Source organism: Wasmannia auropunctata, unplaced genomic scaffold, assembly GCF_000956235.1.
Source record: "Wasmannia auropunctata unplaced genomic scaffold, wasmannia.A_1.0 LD336023.1, whole genome shotgun sequence".
Classification (NCBI taxonomy): domain Eukaryota; kingdom Metazoa; phylum Arthropoda; class Insecta; order Hymenoptera; family Formicidae; genus Wasmannia; species Wasmannia auropunctata.
Window position 1 is genome coordinate 844,044 of NW_012026867.1, and position 17,943 is coordinate 861,986.

Consider the following 17,943-nt stretch of genomic DNA (forward strand, 5'->3'; position numbering starts at 1 on the left):
ATCATCGCGCTTTCACGATGGCTGTCTTTCGCGATCAAAAAGGGATTGAGTAAACGGAAAGCGGAAAGAGCACGATACCCACCACTCCCGTTGAAATAAATCGTGACATGTTGTGTACGTATATTATTAGCGTTTGAACAATTCTTTATTTCTTAGCCAAATGAGGATTACATATAGATATTAGATTTTCATTGGAAACAATGAAAACAATGTTTATTGTTGTCAACAGTGTTATGTTTTGCAACGTGAAATATCACGAATAGATATGTATATATAAAAATAAATGGTTTTATTCTCACCGTTATGGACGAGCAGCGCAGAATCACGAGCAACAGTGATAAGATCACTATCAGTGAGAGTTTCGTCAGATGCGTTACCGGAAGTCGGTGTGTCGCTGAGGCCGGCACCACTGCCGGGCATATGATACAGGGGATGTTGCTGTTGCTGCTGTTGCTGTTGATAGACGCGCTGCTTGTGTTGACTTGTGTTGTAATGATTATGGTGGGATTGGTTGGTCTGATTATTTTGCGGATAGGCGCGACTACGCAAACTGGAGGTATTATCCTCACCCTCGCTGCCACTTAGACTGTAGGCCGGATAAAGCCGTCCCTTCCCTGAAAACAAACGTTGAAATAACTTGTTAATATACCTTTTTTTAATGTTTTACAGCTTCACAGTTTAAAAGCTTTTTGACGACAATAATTAAAGAGCTAATCAGAAATGGTGTTGACAATAAGCGTATATTAATTAATTTAATTGCGTTTCAAATTTTCTAAAGGACGAGCGAGTAAAATTATGATTGTAAATTAAGAGATATTTATATTCTTTTGCTATTTTATTTCAAATAAAATTTTCATAAAACGCATAAAATGGAGTAGTCACAAAATATATCGTTGTTTAATTTCGGAGTTTGCTCTATCGTGGCACGAGATCTGACGGGGTTTGCGTTTGTCACAAAGAGAACAAAATAACGCTGGTATCTCAGTGCAAGCTGTCGCAACATCGGAAAGAGATCGGCGCGACGGCCGAGGACGCAAGAACGTGCAACGCATTAGGAGACTCCGAGGATTTCAAGAGGAGGAGCTGGGAAAACAATCCTAGCGTCACGCACACTTGCACAAATAGTGAAGAAACGCGAGACTTCCGCATCCTTCGGCGCTGCGCGGAGATCGTTCGAGGGGAAATATCCGGTGCGGACGTCTTCCTTTTTTGGATGCTCGCGAACGGCCTCTATGATTTCATCGCCTTCTACCTTACTCGAAGCGGTCCCACGAGACTGACGCGTTCGCGTGACACCTTAATGCTTTTTTTTTTCTGGGACAATAATAGCGCGTAAACGTGAGCTTACGACTATCGATGGTGGAGGCTAATCGGTCCCAAGGGTATGCTCCCAGTTGTCATCGTTTCAGGGACGTCTCAGGAATGTGGATCCCCCGTGATGCCAGATGCCGCGTGACGACGAGCGAGAAGGAAAACCGGTTTTCGGCGACGAGACGGAAAAAAGGGAGGGAGGGAGACTCGGTACGTTATGGAAAAAGCTGATGGCGCGACGACCCGCCTCGTTATGGCGATGCCTTCGGGATAAATCGCGCGAAAACTTTGATCGATGCCTCCCGCCTTTGACCTCTGACTCCTGGCGCGGCTTGTGCGGGGTCTTGCATCAGCGAGCCGTGCTATCCGGGACATCGATATCGCCAAGTCGGTTTTCTTCCCTGAATCGGCGTCTTTGACACGCCGCTGGCCGATCGATCGACCTGTCGCCAAGAGTTACGTCGCGCCGGAGAAAAAAGAGGCAGAGGTTCGTTAGCATCTCGTTGAGAAGCGAGGGATGAGAAATCGTGTTTCTCGATAACCCTGCGCTTCCTCCGCGCCGAGACAAAATGGTTTATGGGTGGACGTGTATCAGTGTCCCAACGACGGAATCGATTATCGACAAGTCCGTGGACGCTGAAGAGATAGAGAAAGAGAGAGAGGGAGAGAGAGATCGGATGGAAATTGCAATTCGATTAACCCTTGATTTGATTGCGTGTCCGATATGAAGCGCACAGAATTGTATCTTTTTAATTATTTTAAATTAAGCAGTACAGTTACACAGTCTCTCCTTTCCGTCGAAGCATTCCGACGAATTGATAAATATCGCTTCTGTTTATCTTCGACGTTGCAATCATCGCCTCCTTTCGGCTGAGCTTCGGATTTGAATACAATATGGCTTTGCGCCTGGTAGGCTCTTCTCTACGTGATGGATGAAGTTACAGCGAAATGCAAATGTTATTAGTGGTATCTATCGGTAGCGCGTAATTCGACATTCAATTATGGTTTGCGCCGTATCGGACATAATGCATCGCGCGCTCATCACGATCTATATACATATATGCCACCCTCGTGTGTACAAATAATCTTCTGACGCGGGATGGACGCGCATAAAGGAGATTCTATTCGGCAGCATTGTTAAAAGCAAAAAAGGTACCGTTACCAATCACGACGCGCGGCGGTTGGAGGGGTCCATTATAATTAGGTTTGACCGTGCATACCGTTAATGGACACAATATACGGAGCTGCGTAACAACGCGACTCATCGCTAACCGAATTATTCTGTCGCTCCCTCCGTCTATCTTGCGTCCCTTCCTTCTCCTCCTTCCCCTCCTCCTCCTCCCCCTCCTCCTCCCTGCCCCTCCATTTCCGTCGTTGCTTCCTCCTTTTCCCATTGCCTTTCCTCTGTCCCATTGTTTACTTTTGTCCGTCCATCCTCCAAACGGCCCCAGGCTAAACAAACTTACGGGGTTTTAACGCTTAACAAGCTTAGTGATTTTGTAATTGGGTTACTGCAGTCTGCCGCGCGCGCGCGGATGGAAATCGTAAAAATTCTTATTCCGACGTGACAAGTTCCGCGTGGCTGCGACGATGGACGAGCCGCGATCTCCTTTGTTGCTCGCGATTATGAGGTCCCCCGATATCGTTTTACTGCATATCGAATAAACCATACGTAAACACGTGCTTCCAGCGGCAAACGACGTCCGCATATTACGCGCAACATTAAACCGCGCATCCGAGAGAATAACCCTGATATAAACCTTACACGCGTTCGCATCCCATACGGTGCAAGTACCAAAGAATACCTTTTGGTGCTCTGAATTTTACAGCACACCAAACATGTCGCAAATAAATTTGTGATGTCGTAGTACGTTATATGAGAGACCGAATGTCACACATCACGGAGATACATTGACAAAACAGTCATCGATACTGAAAAATAATGCCTTGAAATTTTATTGTGAATTACGCAAAGAATAATTTCATTTGAAATAGCTTCGGCACGAAAAAGAAAGTAAAATATACTTACATATAAATTACATCGATTTACAATAACGTTATAATATTTTCTTTGGAATACGCGTACGCGATTTCAGGCTCCTTCACGGAAAAGGAACGGATTGAGATTTGAGTGTGTATCGTGACAAAATGTGGGAGGGAAAACCTAGACGCGGCGTGAAAACGATCTCATATACGCGGATACTCCCTTAAACATTTTCTATTTTCCTGCGGTAAGTGAGATTCTCTTCGAATTTCACGTATCCATAATACATTATCGGGTTACCATGGGGGAGCATTGTGGCCACCATAGAGACTCCGTTCGTATATCGAGTACTCGTAGTAGACGCGCGCGCGCGCGTATACTGTACATGAAAGCTTGTAAATTTCTTCGTAACCTTCAACGCGGATTAGGTTAACCCCTATAATATCACCCATAATTCCCATGTTACCGCAACTAGCGTGTGTGTATTACGTACACGTGGTAATCTATACTTCCATAAATGCACATATACCACGATGCGTGGAATTTATTATGTTGGGTGAAGAAACATGATAATTTTGTAAAGGTACAAGATGAGATTTTGTAAATCTCATCAATTTGCGAATAATAAAATAATTGCGCGAGTAAATATCTATCACATTTCTCGCCAACTTTTCCTCTGTGTGTATCATGAAGTTTTCATATGATACATGGTGAAATTGTCGCTTCTGCGACATCTGACTTTGCAGCAGGTTCAATTTCGTGCATAGTATATCGCTTATTTTATATGTATATATTTGAGCATGCAGATGGATAATATTCCGCAGCGAAATATCGTGACATAAAGTTACGGCGTTCCGACACGCACAGATAACGGACTTATAAAATAATCTTCCAGTAACGAGAACAGTGAACTTTTCATTGTCGTGCTAGTTATGAGGTAGAGGCTTTCGTATCGGTTACAGTACATTAATACTTGCATGATCATAACTATAGTGCCAAAAGTGTATAGACGACCAGATAACATACTTGCAAAACTGGAATAATATAAGTATATATTATGTATATATGACCGTATGACCTTAGAGTATTCACACATGTAATTTATCGACGTAATTTAATTGTTTTGCTAAAGTAAATAAATTTATTTGTATTTGCAAATATTTTTTTCGACAAAAATAAGATAAAGCTCATTTATCAAATAGACGTTCGATGCACAATGGTATCTTGCTATTAATCGAAATTGCAATAATTTAATATGCAAGGGAGAGAATATTTAACGTTTGTATTTTACAGTGCATTAGACATTTCAGTGCATTGCAACATTTCGTAGATAAGGGATCGATTGAAATATGGCCTTGATTCTGGTTTTTTTTTCGTACATCGCATTTTTGTACGCAAGAAATCATATCCCCTATGATTCGCGCGCCAACGCTCGAACAAACGGAATACGTTGCGAGCAGTTTCATGTATCGTCGCATTACTCCTCGAAACGCGATCGCGACAAATACCAGGAGAAAACGCTATCGCTCTCTACGAACAATTAGCGAGATCATACCGTACGATTGATATGCACGATTAACGATCCGTATCGTAGTTATTTGTCGAAGCAGATAGTATCTCGCGTGGTTGATTTATTTGAGAAATCGAAATGATAGAAAATAGAAGTTATAAATTGCCGTTTCATAATGTTGGTGGACAAACAATTATTTCCTCAGCTTGGAGACAAATGTATCTCGCGTGTTTTTAACCTTTCGCTGATATAAATTGACTTCGCCGTTTTTGAATCGTTCTGTTTTCGAATCGAGTAATTAAAGCAGCAGAAAGTTATAATAAGTATATCGGATGACATACTTACAATTAGTAACTGCAGTCTGTACGTTATATTTTGATAGGTTTCTCGCTTATACGTATTTTGCAAACAATAAAGCTCGAAACTTCTATTTCGAGATCAATGAATTCATAACAATCAGAAAACCGATACTATTGTCCGATTCTTTCTATCGTTAATAGAACACAAGTAAAACGAAATGACTCCAAATAGCATTGCAACTTTAATTAAAACAAACGTTATCGGAATGAATCTTGTATTTTAATATTTCGTATAGCATAAACGTGGTGTTTTTTTTTTATCAATGTGAGTCATTGAAATCCTTCGCTGTTTGAGGTTTGCCCGTTATGCTCATTCGCGAGACATTGCGTGTGTCAAACGGACTTAGCGATCGGTACGATCGTATTTTTCTGTCGCAGTACAGTAAAGTATGTAATCGCGTGCGATTAATATCGGGAGTGCCATGCAAAGTGACGCGTGATTATCGTATTCCGACGATTGGTACGCGCACGATTGTAATTAACCACGAGTTTATGCGAGTATTAAAAGTGCTGTGAAGGAAATAGGGAGCAAGAGGAAGCCTGGCAGGCATCGGGCAGCGAAGCGAAGTAATCATGGAGTGAATAATTCATTATTTATTGTTTTATTTGTTATTTACAAAATTAATCTATTTATAATTAATCATTTATATCTATATGATGCAAACAATCATTTTTTTTTGACATATTTATTTTGGACGCTGCGTTATAATTTGGAAATATCTGTTTTTACAGATCAACACGGTATAATTTCGCCGCTACGCATCGTATCGGTGAGTGAATTATATCTTACTTTTTTTTTAATTAGTGGTAATGGATCTATGATAATCATATCAACATGTATAAGATATTGTAACATGCGTACATACGAGTATATCAAGTTAAAAAAGAATAAGAATATTACAGATAAATGTAACATCTTACAGATTTACCCATTATCTTGAAATGGATAGATTAAAGTAGATTAGCATTAATATTTAACTCTGGAACATGCACAATTATTAAATTATCGTGTATAAATTAAGAGAGTTTAAAAAAATGATAAACAAGTGATTTGCACACAAGAGAAAATATATCTAAATTTAATAAAAATATTATCAACCTGTACATTTCTTATCAAGCACTCTGTGTAAAATTTTCAAGAAACACAATAGAGAACCACCATAAAGGCACGATATATTAACAATGACATTTGATTATTTTGTTAGAATTAAATACGTTGCCATTAATTAAATTTTTATAAGTTTTTATTTAGCTAATTTTAATTGCAATTGATATATTTAATGAAAAATGCTGGTAATATTTATGCTTATGATGCATCAATTTTATGCTAATCTTTTACAGTTTATGTTAATAATTTAATTTTATTATTTGAGCTGAAATAATGCCGCGAGAGATAAAACTTGGCGTTTGTAATTGATGTGCTAATTGGCTACTGATTGTCATAGTATGCGTACTTGTGTACATAAAATTAGATCCAATCAAGTAAAAATTAATATCACCTGAGCTATGAAAATTGGTAATAAATTTGTTTTTGATTGATATAAAAACGAAGTTACATTGCATGACGCGCTATATAATTTTAGTTTGACGTTCCTATATTCCGAAAGATTTGACTTGAATTAACTTTCCGAATATTATAACATATAGTATTATACGGACAAGACACTCTATACTCGAGTTGATTATCTAACATCATATTTTGCGCGCAGAAGAAATGCGGAATTGTAGCCAACGATTTTATTCTCGTAAGAGTAGTCGCAGTTCATCGGGTCACGAAATAAAAAGAATTCTTTACAGTTTCTCTCTCTCTCTCTCTCTCTCTCTCTTTTTCTAGCAAGTCTGTTTTTTATCTTGGATTACATCGCAGATAAAAAGATTGCATCGCCGATAGGACAGTAGTGTCCATTGCGAGATTGGATCGGATGTTTCACGATCTTTCTGGTAATGGCGACCGAGCACACTGTCCGGGACGCCAGAATCGTCTTTGGATTAATCGATTTGCGCCAGTGATAGCATTCCCGAGACGAGACGGAGAGTACGCGTTTCACTTCCTCGATTTCTATTCGTTCGCTAAATGGAAAGAGCTTACGTCGATATCGCTCGAATTGAGGCTTACGGTTTTCTTTCTTCGTGGATCGAGGACGTTCAATAAAAACTAGCACCCACTATTTCGGTACAGGCTATTTCGTGAAATGTAGTGCTCTTGATAATACGTTTCCGTCACAAAAATGTAGATTGCAAAAATAGATGAGTTATTTTATATTATCAATTTATCATATAATACTAATTTGCGCAACGTAATTGAAAGCAAGTCTTTGATACAATATTATTCATTTCAATTGTTGTTAATGTAAGTTTTTTTAAACAATTAGTAATATGAAAATTAAAGTGATATTATTTTAACATTTTTATAAATATTTAAAACAGGAGTTTATCAAAAAGCCGACTGAAAATTTCACTGTGAGCGAAATTTTATTCGCTTAACTCGTTTGCAAAAAAATTCATGCCGTAATCTCTCTCGTCACACGTGTCTCACGTGTGAATGAATTTCGAGGACGAGATGCGAGGCGAAAGAAATAAAACAACGAATAAAAACCTTCGTCGTCGCGCAAGTCGGTATCGCGTTCATGGAAGCCGGACAGCGTGCACGCTGATGCACAGACGAGTTGCGAACCTCGCGTGCCCGCGCACAACCTTTCCCTTCCTCCTCCCCCCCTCTGTCCCCCCTCGCTGCATCGCCTGCTGATATACCGACGTAGAGTATCGGCCAATTATTTACGCTTAATGTCGTATTTGCACGGAGCGAAGCGGAGAACAAAAGGCAACGAAGACGAAGCGCGGACGGGTGTGCGAAACAGTTTTCGTGGTAACAGTTCCTAATGAAAAGTGAATGGCTGCCGATAAAAGTCGAGAAATACCACCATTTGTGGTCACAACGACTATCCGGTTTTTGCGAGCTTTTTTAAGCCGGCAGAACTGGTACGGATGCCAACACGATCGCTTGCGTTTTGCCGTCGTTCCTTGCGTTTCATTCCGGTCTCAATTACGGATGTATAATTACAATGTCTGACGTGACGGTTAAAAAAAATTACAACGTGAAATGAATTCGTGATATATGTTATTTGTGAATTTTGTTAAAAAAGGGGTCACGAAATTATTTCTGCATTTAAAATAATTTTTTTATTGAAACTAATTATAGAAGAACCATAACATTGTGAAAATCTAATATTTAAATTAAGCTAGGCCAAAAATTTGTCACTGTTACTATTATTAATTGTTAATTTTTTATTAATTTGTATTTTAAACGGAAATGCGTTTCCTTTATTTTTTATATTTGTATATAGAAAGCTTTCGCATTTTTTTTGCTAGAACGATTACAGATTTTTTGTTAGGAATTGCTAATCAATTCATTCCCAGCAACGGCAGCAACCTATATTCCTTCTTGAAGGCGATACTCGCACATGTGCATACAGGCAACTATAGGAATATAGTCCTCGATTATAGGAAACTGTTGATTACTTAGCCACGGTATTAATACAACATCGCCAATATTGGCAGATTATCGGTATCAGATGCTTGTATTATTGCAGCGGCTGATTATTCCGATGTCAACAGCTCCAATATGCGCGTTACCCCCGGAACTGGTTTTCACTCCGTGGCGGAGGAACGAAAGCGTATAAATACGCGTGAGAGGGAGACCCCCTACGCCTGCCGTGCCCGCCGCCAGAAGACGTAAAACTCGGGATTACGGTACGCGGCTCGTTTCGAGATGTTTGCGCGAAAAAAAGAGGGTGAAGTTGGTGGATCGTAAAGTTCGAGATTACGCCGTTCGGGTTTAACGGGGCAGAGCTCAACACCCTCCCCCCCCCCCCCTCCCTCTCTTTCTACCGTGCGAAATTTGCATGAAACTGTTGTAAGAGATCTCGCAAGAAAGTGGCAATGAAGGCGCGAGATATATAGGCATCGTTACTGGACTGACGTAGAAGAGAGGCGGCGCGTGCAAATAGGAGCCGCGTTCTCGAAGAAGACGAGGCTAGGCGCGAACCCGTAAAAATGCGTCGTAAAAAAATGTCGAATGTCAAGAGACACGGGGACATTAAGGTGTTTTCGCGATGAAAACGCGACGCCGTCGACCATCTCGTATCGCGCGTGAATCCGCGCGGTCGGACAGCCACACGCGAAACTTCGCAACCCTAATGAAGAAATAAGGGCTGAATTCATTCCGCCCGTACTTTTTATTTAAATTCGGAATTATCTCGTGCAGCGTCGTTGCCCGTGTGTACTCGTTCGCGTATTAGTTTATGCAAAGCAGGATCGTTGCGAGACCCTTTTTCGGAGCACCATTAGGTGAAAATGCAAATGAGAAGCTCGCATCGGTTACCTTTCACCATCGACCGGAGCGCAGGGAAATGCAATTTCGTCGAAGATTTGATCGATTACCAAAGCGAAAAGTGGCAGTTGGATGCGCGCCGAATGCGCTCGCACTACTAACTAACTTGAAACTGGTTCTCAAGCAGAACCGCATGAGCGTAATAACGTTAAAGAGCCGGCTGTTACAAAGTAGCTACCGGCCCGGAACGCCCGACGTGCAAAAAAACGCGGGTCATGATTGCACTTCGAGGATCCGCCAAATACGGCGTGACCGTTTGATGTCCGGCCGCCATCCGGGCGTTTAGAGAAAATTATCGAGTTCTTGCGCATCGATCGCTCGCTATTTGCTTGTTCGTGTCTCGTCTGCGCAAGGCGTGCTTCGAATATCGATCTAAAGTCAACGGTCCGAGATGTACGTACGTACGTACGTTGCGAGCGTCTGACGACAGCAAGACAAGTTAAATTTCACGTCCTCGCTAAGAGTTTTCATCGTTTTCATGAATAATAAATTGAACGAACGGAGTTAAGCAGAAATAGAGAGAAAGGAAGAGAGAGAATGATAGAAAGAGAGAGAGAGAGCCTTGCAAAAATTTGGAGTACTTAAAGTTATTATTATAATATCTACCGTTGCACTTTTGAACGTGGAAACTTTAACAGTTGATTATTAAATAAATTTATCATCGATAAAAAAAAGTATATTCGATCTGATATAATCTATTATGATATAAAAATATCGAGTTTATAGAAGCTTCTGTAAGAGCATTATATTCATACCTGTTAAAATATTATTGACTAAAATACTTTTTTTTTATGATTTATGTTTATGTGTACACACACACATACACACTATACCATATATATTTGATATATACATATATGATACACATATAATAAGCGGTCTGTTCTGTATTTTAACATAAATTGTAGATTTATATAGATAATTGATGTTTATTATTAAGAATACTTTAGAAAAAGTTGTATAACTTCCGTTAACACTTGTTTCTGATAGAGGAAAATGAAATATTGCGAGCAACGTTTACGAACTTATCGGTTAATTATCCATTTACTGTAATTCTACTATATCTACTATAATTATTTATAGCAAAGTAATTGTGAACGAGTGCTATCAGCACGTCCTTACAGATAAAGTGAAAATATCATTTATTTCCAAGTGTTAGTATCTACTTACGGAGAACAATTTTTGTAATGTGATACAATTTGTATAAAGATCTGATGACGATTAAGCAGCAGAACATATAATGGAACGTTAATTTATTAACATTTAATAGAAATAATATCATTTAATAGAATTAATATTTTGTACTATATACAACATTAACCACTTATTATAATTTTCGTTTTCATAAATTTATAAATCTATAATTATGCATTTGGAGATAATTAACATGCCTTTAAATAAAAATATAATATTAAAAATGTCTTGGAAATTAAATTAAATTAGATTTTAAATATTTAAATATTTAGTTAAAATGTAGTGTATGATACATCTTAAATATTTAGGTAAAATGTAGATAGCAGAAGAATGTAAGATTATAGTTTTATAATTTTTACGCATATGTTTGATATATCTATAAAATTATGATTTATTTTTATTTTAATTATATAATGAAATAAAGCGTCAAAATATTAATGGTTATTGTGTATATTAAAGCATTTTTTATCATTTTTATTATTCTTTCTGATTGTAGTCGTGATATTTTTCTATCATTGCTATGTTTCATATTAAATTTTTAGTTAGAATTTTAACTTCGAGCATAAAAATTGCCCATGTCGTTATCATTATTATCAAACTTCTACTATGTTATCACATAATAGGTATTATTATGCACAATGGATTTGTTATCGTAACTTATTATACCGTACGTAACATATTATTATACTTTAAAGTGACAAGTAGAAAGATATCGTTCTCGCAAAGTATTAAGAAAATATATGAATACAATTAATATATTATTAACAAATATCTTTTATCTTTTATATTATATTGATAGTGATTAATATTTGAAAACAAAATGCATTAATAATATCTTACGTATAATAATCATTCTACAAGGTTATATCTACATTTTTATTTATTTTATTATGTACAATATTGTTATTTTTATTAATTTTCATTTATTGATCAAATTTTTCCCTTTTATTTACCGGACACCGGAATGAATAAAATTATTCCCATGCCTTATTAAATTTTTGATCGCCGATAGATGCAAATACGTCGCAACGGTGACAAGGTCGACGATGACTCGTAATGTACGACTGACGCATATTTTATGCCTGCAGAGCACGTGAAGCAACGAACTGCCGGAAGGCTCGATCGCCTGACAAACTGCCGAACGATTTTCGCGTCGCGCCGTAAAATTTTGGTCGATTGCCGGTATTCCCTACGTACGCATACTGGTGATCGATGGGTCGCTCGTGGATGCGTGCGAGACCAAGCGCGTTTGTTTTAGACTATACAGTTTTTTTTAGCACAAGCTTTTCGTTTCTCTCTTTCTCTCTCTCTCTCTCTTTCTCTCTCTTTCTCCCCCAGTCCCCTGCGGTTGTTCGCCAAGTGCTGGATTAAAAAAACAAGCTCGATACCTAAAACCGCGTAAACCGTTTGCATCACGCGAATTGTAAACAATGCTGAAAAATCCAGATGTAAGTAACGCTGCGGCTGCATTCTGCAATTGAGTATGATTTTTGGCCAGTCTGCAAAATCCGCATAGCAAATTCCCGAGATTTTTCTGATTTTTCTAAGCTTGATTCATATCACGATTTACATTTTTACGTAATAATTACATTTCTTACTATAGTCTCCGATCATTTGCTATTTGTAGATTAATGCAGAATATCCTTACAGCATTCATTTCTTCATGTAAGTTCGACGGATACGACTATAAGGTATAGATTTATCAATTTGTTGAGGCTGTACGCTGAGTTTGAGAGGAGAAGAGCTAGCAGAATTCTCCTCTGTGCTATCAGTAACGCAATTTACGAAACGCATAATGTTGCTTTTATGTGCCGCGCATCACACATTCGTGCTCATACATACAAAACACACACACACACACATACACATACAGAGTGATATCCATGGCGGCGTATGCATGTGTACCAGAAGCGTGATAAAGGCGTCTGCGCAGACAGATAAACATTCATTCCGTCCTCCGTTAATTACACGCTGCGTTATTTATCGCGCTCATATATATAATGCAAGGGTCAAAACGAATTTATACGGCCGCATCGAATTGTTCAGTGCATTACTTTCGCGTCGTTCGCATAATTGATGCGATCGGCCCAGCGCCGATTCTCAATTAATATTAACGCGCGCCGTTATTAGTGTTATGAATCATTCGCGCAAGATAGTCCGTGTGGGTGGTGCTATTATCTACGAATTACCGAACTGACGTTCCTGCCGACGGAAACCGGCGTGTTGTAAGATCTCGGCGCTCGTCCGACTTGTGTGACAAATGTGCGAGTTAGAAGGAACTTCCGTGATCACGGATGCAACGGATGAAATAGAATTAATGTTGCGCGAAATATGGATGGATAAATCCTTATCGGGTACAAAGCTCCGTGTTAATAATTATGACGCAAACTGATAAAATAATGAAAAGTATCTGCTTTTAGCAAAATGGTTGCTGCACTGTAGATGCATCATTTTCCTTTTGCATAACGTATTAATTAGGTTATTCGTTATTTTCAAACAAGCATTACACGACACATTTAATTATTCGAAATCTCTCGTAAATAATGTAGTTGTCACCCGTCGTTAGTTATACTTCATAAATTTAATGATAAGATAGAAGTTTGAACGTCCGTTCTTTTTTTTTTTAAATAAAGTCTCGAAAGATAAGATTGTTTTTGCGACAGACGCGTCATAATTCAACTAATCTGTAACGAACCAAATTTAGAGAGACGAGCGATAGAATTAGGTCCCTTAAAATTTCTATTAACCCGAAGAAGCGTGAGAGGTCATTAAAAAAAAATTCGGATAAAGTAATCTGCTGATAAGAAGGGTCGGAATGCTTCTTGGGAAACGGCTTTTGAGCTCGATGGAACGAGGTCTAACTATGTTTGCGTGGCTTATCTGTATCGGCAACCCTCTGACACGTGTGACTTATCAACCAGATTATCGAGCTTTATATGGGTCTCGTGTTGATTTTCGAATTTACATAAATCTCGGCGTATTTAACGACGCGATAAGCGCGGAATCGCATCCATGGAATTACAAGATATATTATAGATATAATATATATAAAATCTATATAACGCGCTTTTTTTTACCAAAACAGATAGCGCGACGACTAGGATGTAAATAGACAACATGTTTTGCAGAAAATATTGTTTTTAATTTTGAAACTGTAACCCGGTCCTACGATCGCTAGCATTTGTTCACTATAACCAGCATTCCATTGGAACTTCACTCTCTGCGCCAGGCCCGTCCCTTTCTCACTCGAGCTTTTTATTTGCCCCGGTAATATCACGATACTAAGTGCCTGCCTCGTCACGTGGGTAAATAAGGGACGCCCGACTACCATTCCCCCGTCGTTTTAATGCGCCGGGGCCACGATCCGTGTTTGGATAGCGTTACAGCGCTTCCATAACAGTTTTTTCTCTTTACCACGCAAACGAGACAAACGATGGAATGGCCATTGGCGAAAAACGCGGCGTGCCGCGGCTCCTCTCGGATTTCGCGGGATCCCTTTAAATTCCCGTTCAGGCCGGTAAATCGAGATGTCGTCTCTCTCTCTGCTGTCGAGTATAGTGCACATACTGTGAAGGGACATGCACGATTGTGTGAATGGTTTACTGTCGGGATTAAGCTGGATATTTCGTACGACGTTGTACATTTCTCCACTGCGCAGCTCGTATCTGAGTATTGATTTATTGTAATTTACGTGTGTGTGCATACGAATTCGGGTTGACTAATGATGAATTGTCAGCGTATAGTAGTTGAGCGACGAAATAAACTTCAAAATGGATTTTCTATATATATTTCTCCGACATATTCTAAACATATTTTCTAGACGAACATATGGTCGCGTTTCTTCTTTCCGATTGTACGAATGCTTCGGATTAATTAATTTGCAACGCGATTGAAATCTGGCTCAATTTTGACGCGCGAAATAACGGCGCGATCGCAAGTGATGATTTCGATTTGTAGGGAATAACTTTCGCCATTGAGCGTGCGATTCGCAAGGCAATCGGGGAGTTGGCGGGCTTTCTTTCTCGAATTTGCGAGATTCAGCCGAGGAAAGAAGCGAAACCTGGGGCTCTGTCCTCCCCCATCGGTCCCGCGGTATACGCGAAACACGTACAGCTCTACCCATACCCACGTCGGAATATAAGGTTACGTATGTACGCGGCCGCTCTCGCGGGTTCCGGTTCACAAAGCACGTCCCTCCTGTATCCTATTCGTCGGTTATCTACACGGTCTAAGGCGCATGCTGCGGCGAACCTTTGGATTTAGTAGATCTCTCTTTCTCTCTCACTCTCCCTTCTCCGTCTGTCCCTCTCTTTTGGAGCTGACCGTCCGTTAGTTACGTGGGCCCTAGGTATCCTCACATAAATTTCTGTATCAGACAATGGGTAATTGTGCGCGATCCACCCCCGTATGTACATGCGGCGGCGCGCCGGTGTGTCCGACCTACCTGCCCGCACGAGTGAGCGAGCGAGCGAGTGGCTGTAACACGCGGATCCTAGCGCGTACTCGCTTTCGCGCTCACACGTGGCGCGTGTAGGTATACGTACGAGGTGAGCCACACACGCCGCGGCGCGCCCGCAGCGAAGTGTGAGTGGGCGTTGCTCTTCGAGATGCCAGATCCACCGTGCAGATAGTCCAAATACAGCCTGAGTTACGTCCTCTCCTTCGCCCTCTATCGTTTCCCCAACCCCTCTCCCCGTTCCTCTATAACTCGTCTCTTGCATCGCCCGTTGCATCGCCCGTCTTCCTCCTCTCCTTCGCCATCCTACCGAAAGCCATGCACTCCAGCACTCCTGCCGAATTATCTTGGCGTCCTTGGCGAATTGTCGCGAGATTCGGTAGGAAAAAATATACGAGGGATCGTTTGCGCGAATTTTAATTTAAATAATCCTCGCATCTCGATGTATCTCCCGCGTCATATTTAGATCGATCGATTGAATCGCGTAGCCTATCACGATGAGACCAGGAAATGTCTGGATTGCTATTTCTGTTTTCGACACGTTACATTAGTTACATATCGTGCTAACTTGTATTCGCGCCATGATGTGAATTGTTCTGTAAAACCAGCCGATACGCGAAAAATGCCAATTTAGTTTGGTTATTAATAAGTATAGAAAAGTAAGTGGAAAAATTTTGCACATTCGTTACTGCAATCATGTAATGTTACGCAGTGCAAAGATGGTGGAAGTAATACGTGTCGTGAATGCGGTCAATGTACTTCCGCGCATATAAGACGAGCGCGATACGATTTTAATACTTTGACGGAGTTTCCAGCGCTGCCCCATTTCCATGGTTCTCCACCTCCGGTGGGCTTTAGTTAGAGAAGGAGAGATAGAGAGAGAGAGAGAGAGAGAGAGAGAGGAAAAAGAGAGAAAAGCGAATCTCGAAGTCCCGGAAAATCTGAAACTCCCGAGCGAGTCGAGCAAGCCGGGCTTTACGTTGCTGCGAGAAATTCGAAAATCTCGAGAATGGAACTGCCATTAGCGTCGCCGTTTGCGCGAGCCGGCTCTCGTTCCATACGCGGATACGTACCCGTGCCGCACGGTGAAATTGAACGGAATAACGTGCGTGGCTCGACGTTTTCCTTTGTTCGGACGGATTTCACCGGTCCGGCTGCCCGGTGTCCGACTACGTCGCGTCGGGGTTTCGTTACCCCTCTTCCGACATTACCATATTCCGCGCATTGCCGCTTTAATATCGCGCTACGTCGCTGTTTCATGGAGTGCCCTGTCTCGTGAAATTACTTTCACGAGGGCTGTGCGGTGTAATCCGGGCGCCGCGCCGCGCCGGTGGCGCACTCCGACGTACGTATCTTCGCATGGTCTCTCTTCCGCCGTATCCTTCGCATTTATTCGTCCATCGACAGATCATCGAATTAAACTGACGGTTTAGCGCCACGAGGCACAAGACGCAACTTACGATGTCGTTAAGGTAGTTCGTGCACTTAACTTAAGGTAGTTTGACGGTAATTCCATCGATGGTCCTCGCTTGAGGAAAGCGGAAATAATTTTAAGCGATATATGATCATCGCCGAAGGTGCTGCGCATGTTGCATATGTTCACATGTGTACATAGACACGTCTACATATATTATGTAACGTAAACTTTACATCGACGTTATAATCAAGAAGTATGATGTATAAAGATTTTCACTGCTCTTTATGATTATGTATGGATCGATATATTAAAATTTTATTGAGGCCATATTCAATTTTCGATGCTTTGTTTACACACGAGTAATGCGTCCTCTTATCGTGTTGTATATAAATTAAATGTTATCAATATTAATATTTATCAAAGGCCCTCACATATAATGCCATTCCCTCACTAATTATTTCATTTCAAGCGCGAAAGGATTATATTGTCGTGTAAACATCATATTTGTCAAAGGAACGTTTTTATCCCTTGCAATTTATGGTGCATTACGCGTTTTACAAAAAAAGGAGACATACATAAGTAATAAAAATAAAATGCGAACTGCGATACTGTAATATTGACTCGCATCTAGCACGAAATGAAAACATTATATTAAGCCCTGCGCATCGAGTTTTATGAATATATTGATGTAAAAGTTTTAATAACAATTTATTAAATCTTGTATCCTGTTATATACAAAGTTATTATGCAAATAAAGCGCCCTATGAAATTTATTTGCCAAAATAAAGTCCCGCTTGTTCATTTTTTTTTTCATATATTTTTCTCTTGTTATGAGTACATGGACCGCTTATCAATTATGTCTATCCATTATTCTCTTTTAAAACAAAAACTTATTGTTTTTTAAATTTACTTTTTACAAAATTTAATTTTAACTTATAATATCGAATGTTGAATATTTTAAGAGATCGTAAATATTGATGAGATATGTAAAATTATCAAGAACTGCCTATGAATTTTAAAAAATTTTTAAACTCTTCAAACAACGACATTCGGTCGTTCACGGAGACATTGCCATATTAATATGTAAAATATGTTTCTTTTCTATGGGACAACAGTTTAGTTTCTGCGTGCACAATGGAGCGGTGGGACCGACCGCCCTCCTTAGCAAGTCAAGTCTGCCCTTTACATCCTTAAGACTATTGTCTCGGACTCGTAGGGCAAGAAAATCGTGTTCATTGTGTCGAGCGTAGATGACACGCGACATCGGCTATATGTACCATTCGTACGTATATTACACGTACTGAAGAACCGAAACATTGTTG

The 17,943-nt window shown here is 40.0% G+C and overlaps 1 protein-coding gene across 1 annotated transcript in view; it reads right to left on the reverse strand.

The window, feature by feature from the left end:
• The window catches only part of LOC105452982 (teneurin-m), a 456,576-nt gene that overhangs the window by 274,145 nt on the left and 164,488 nt on the right, over positions 1-17,943 (reverse strand). The window contains exon 3 of the mRNA XM_011694585.1: positions 300-614. Within this exon, the coding sequence (XP_011692887.1) occupies positions 300-614 (315 nt within the window). The remainder of the gene's footprint in view (positions 1-299; positions 615-17,943) is intronic.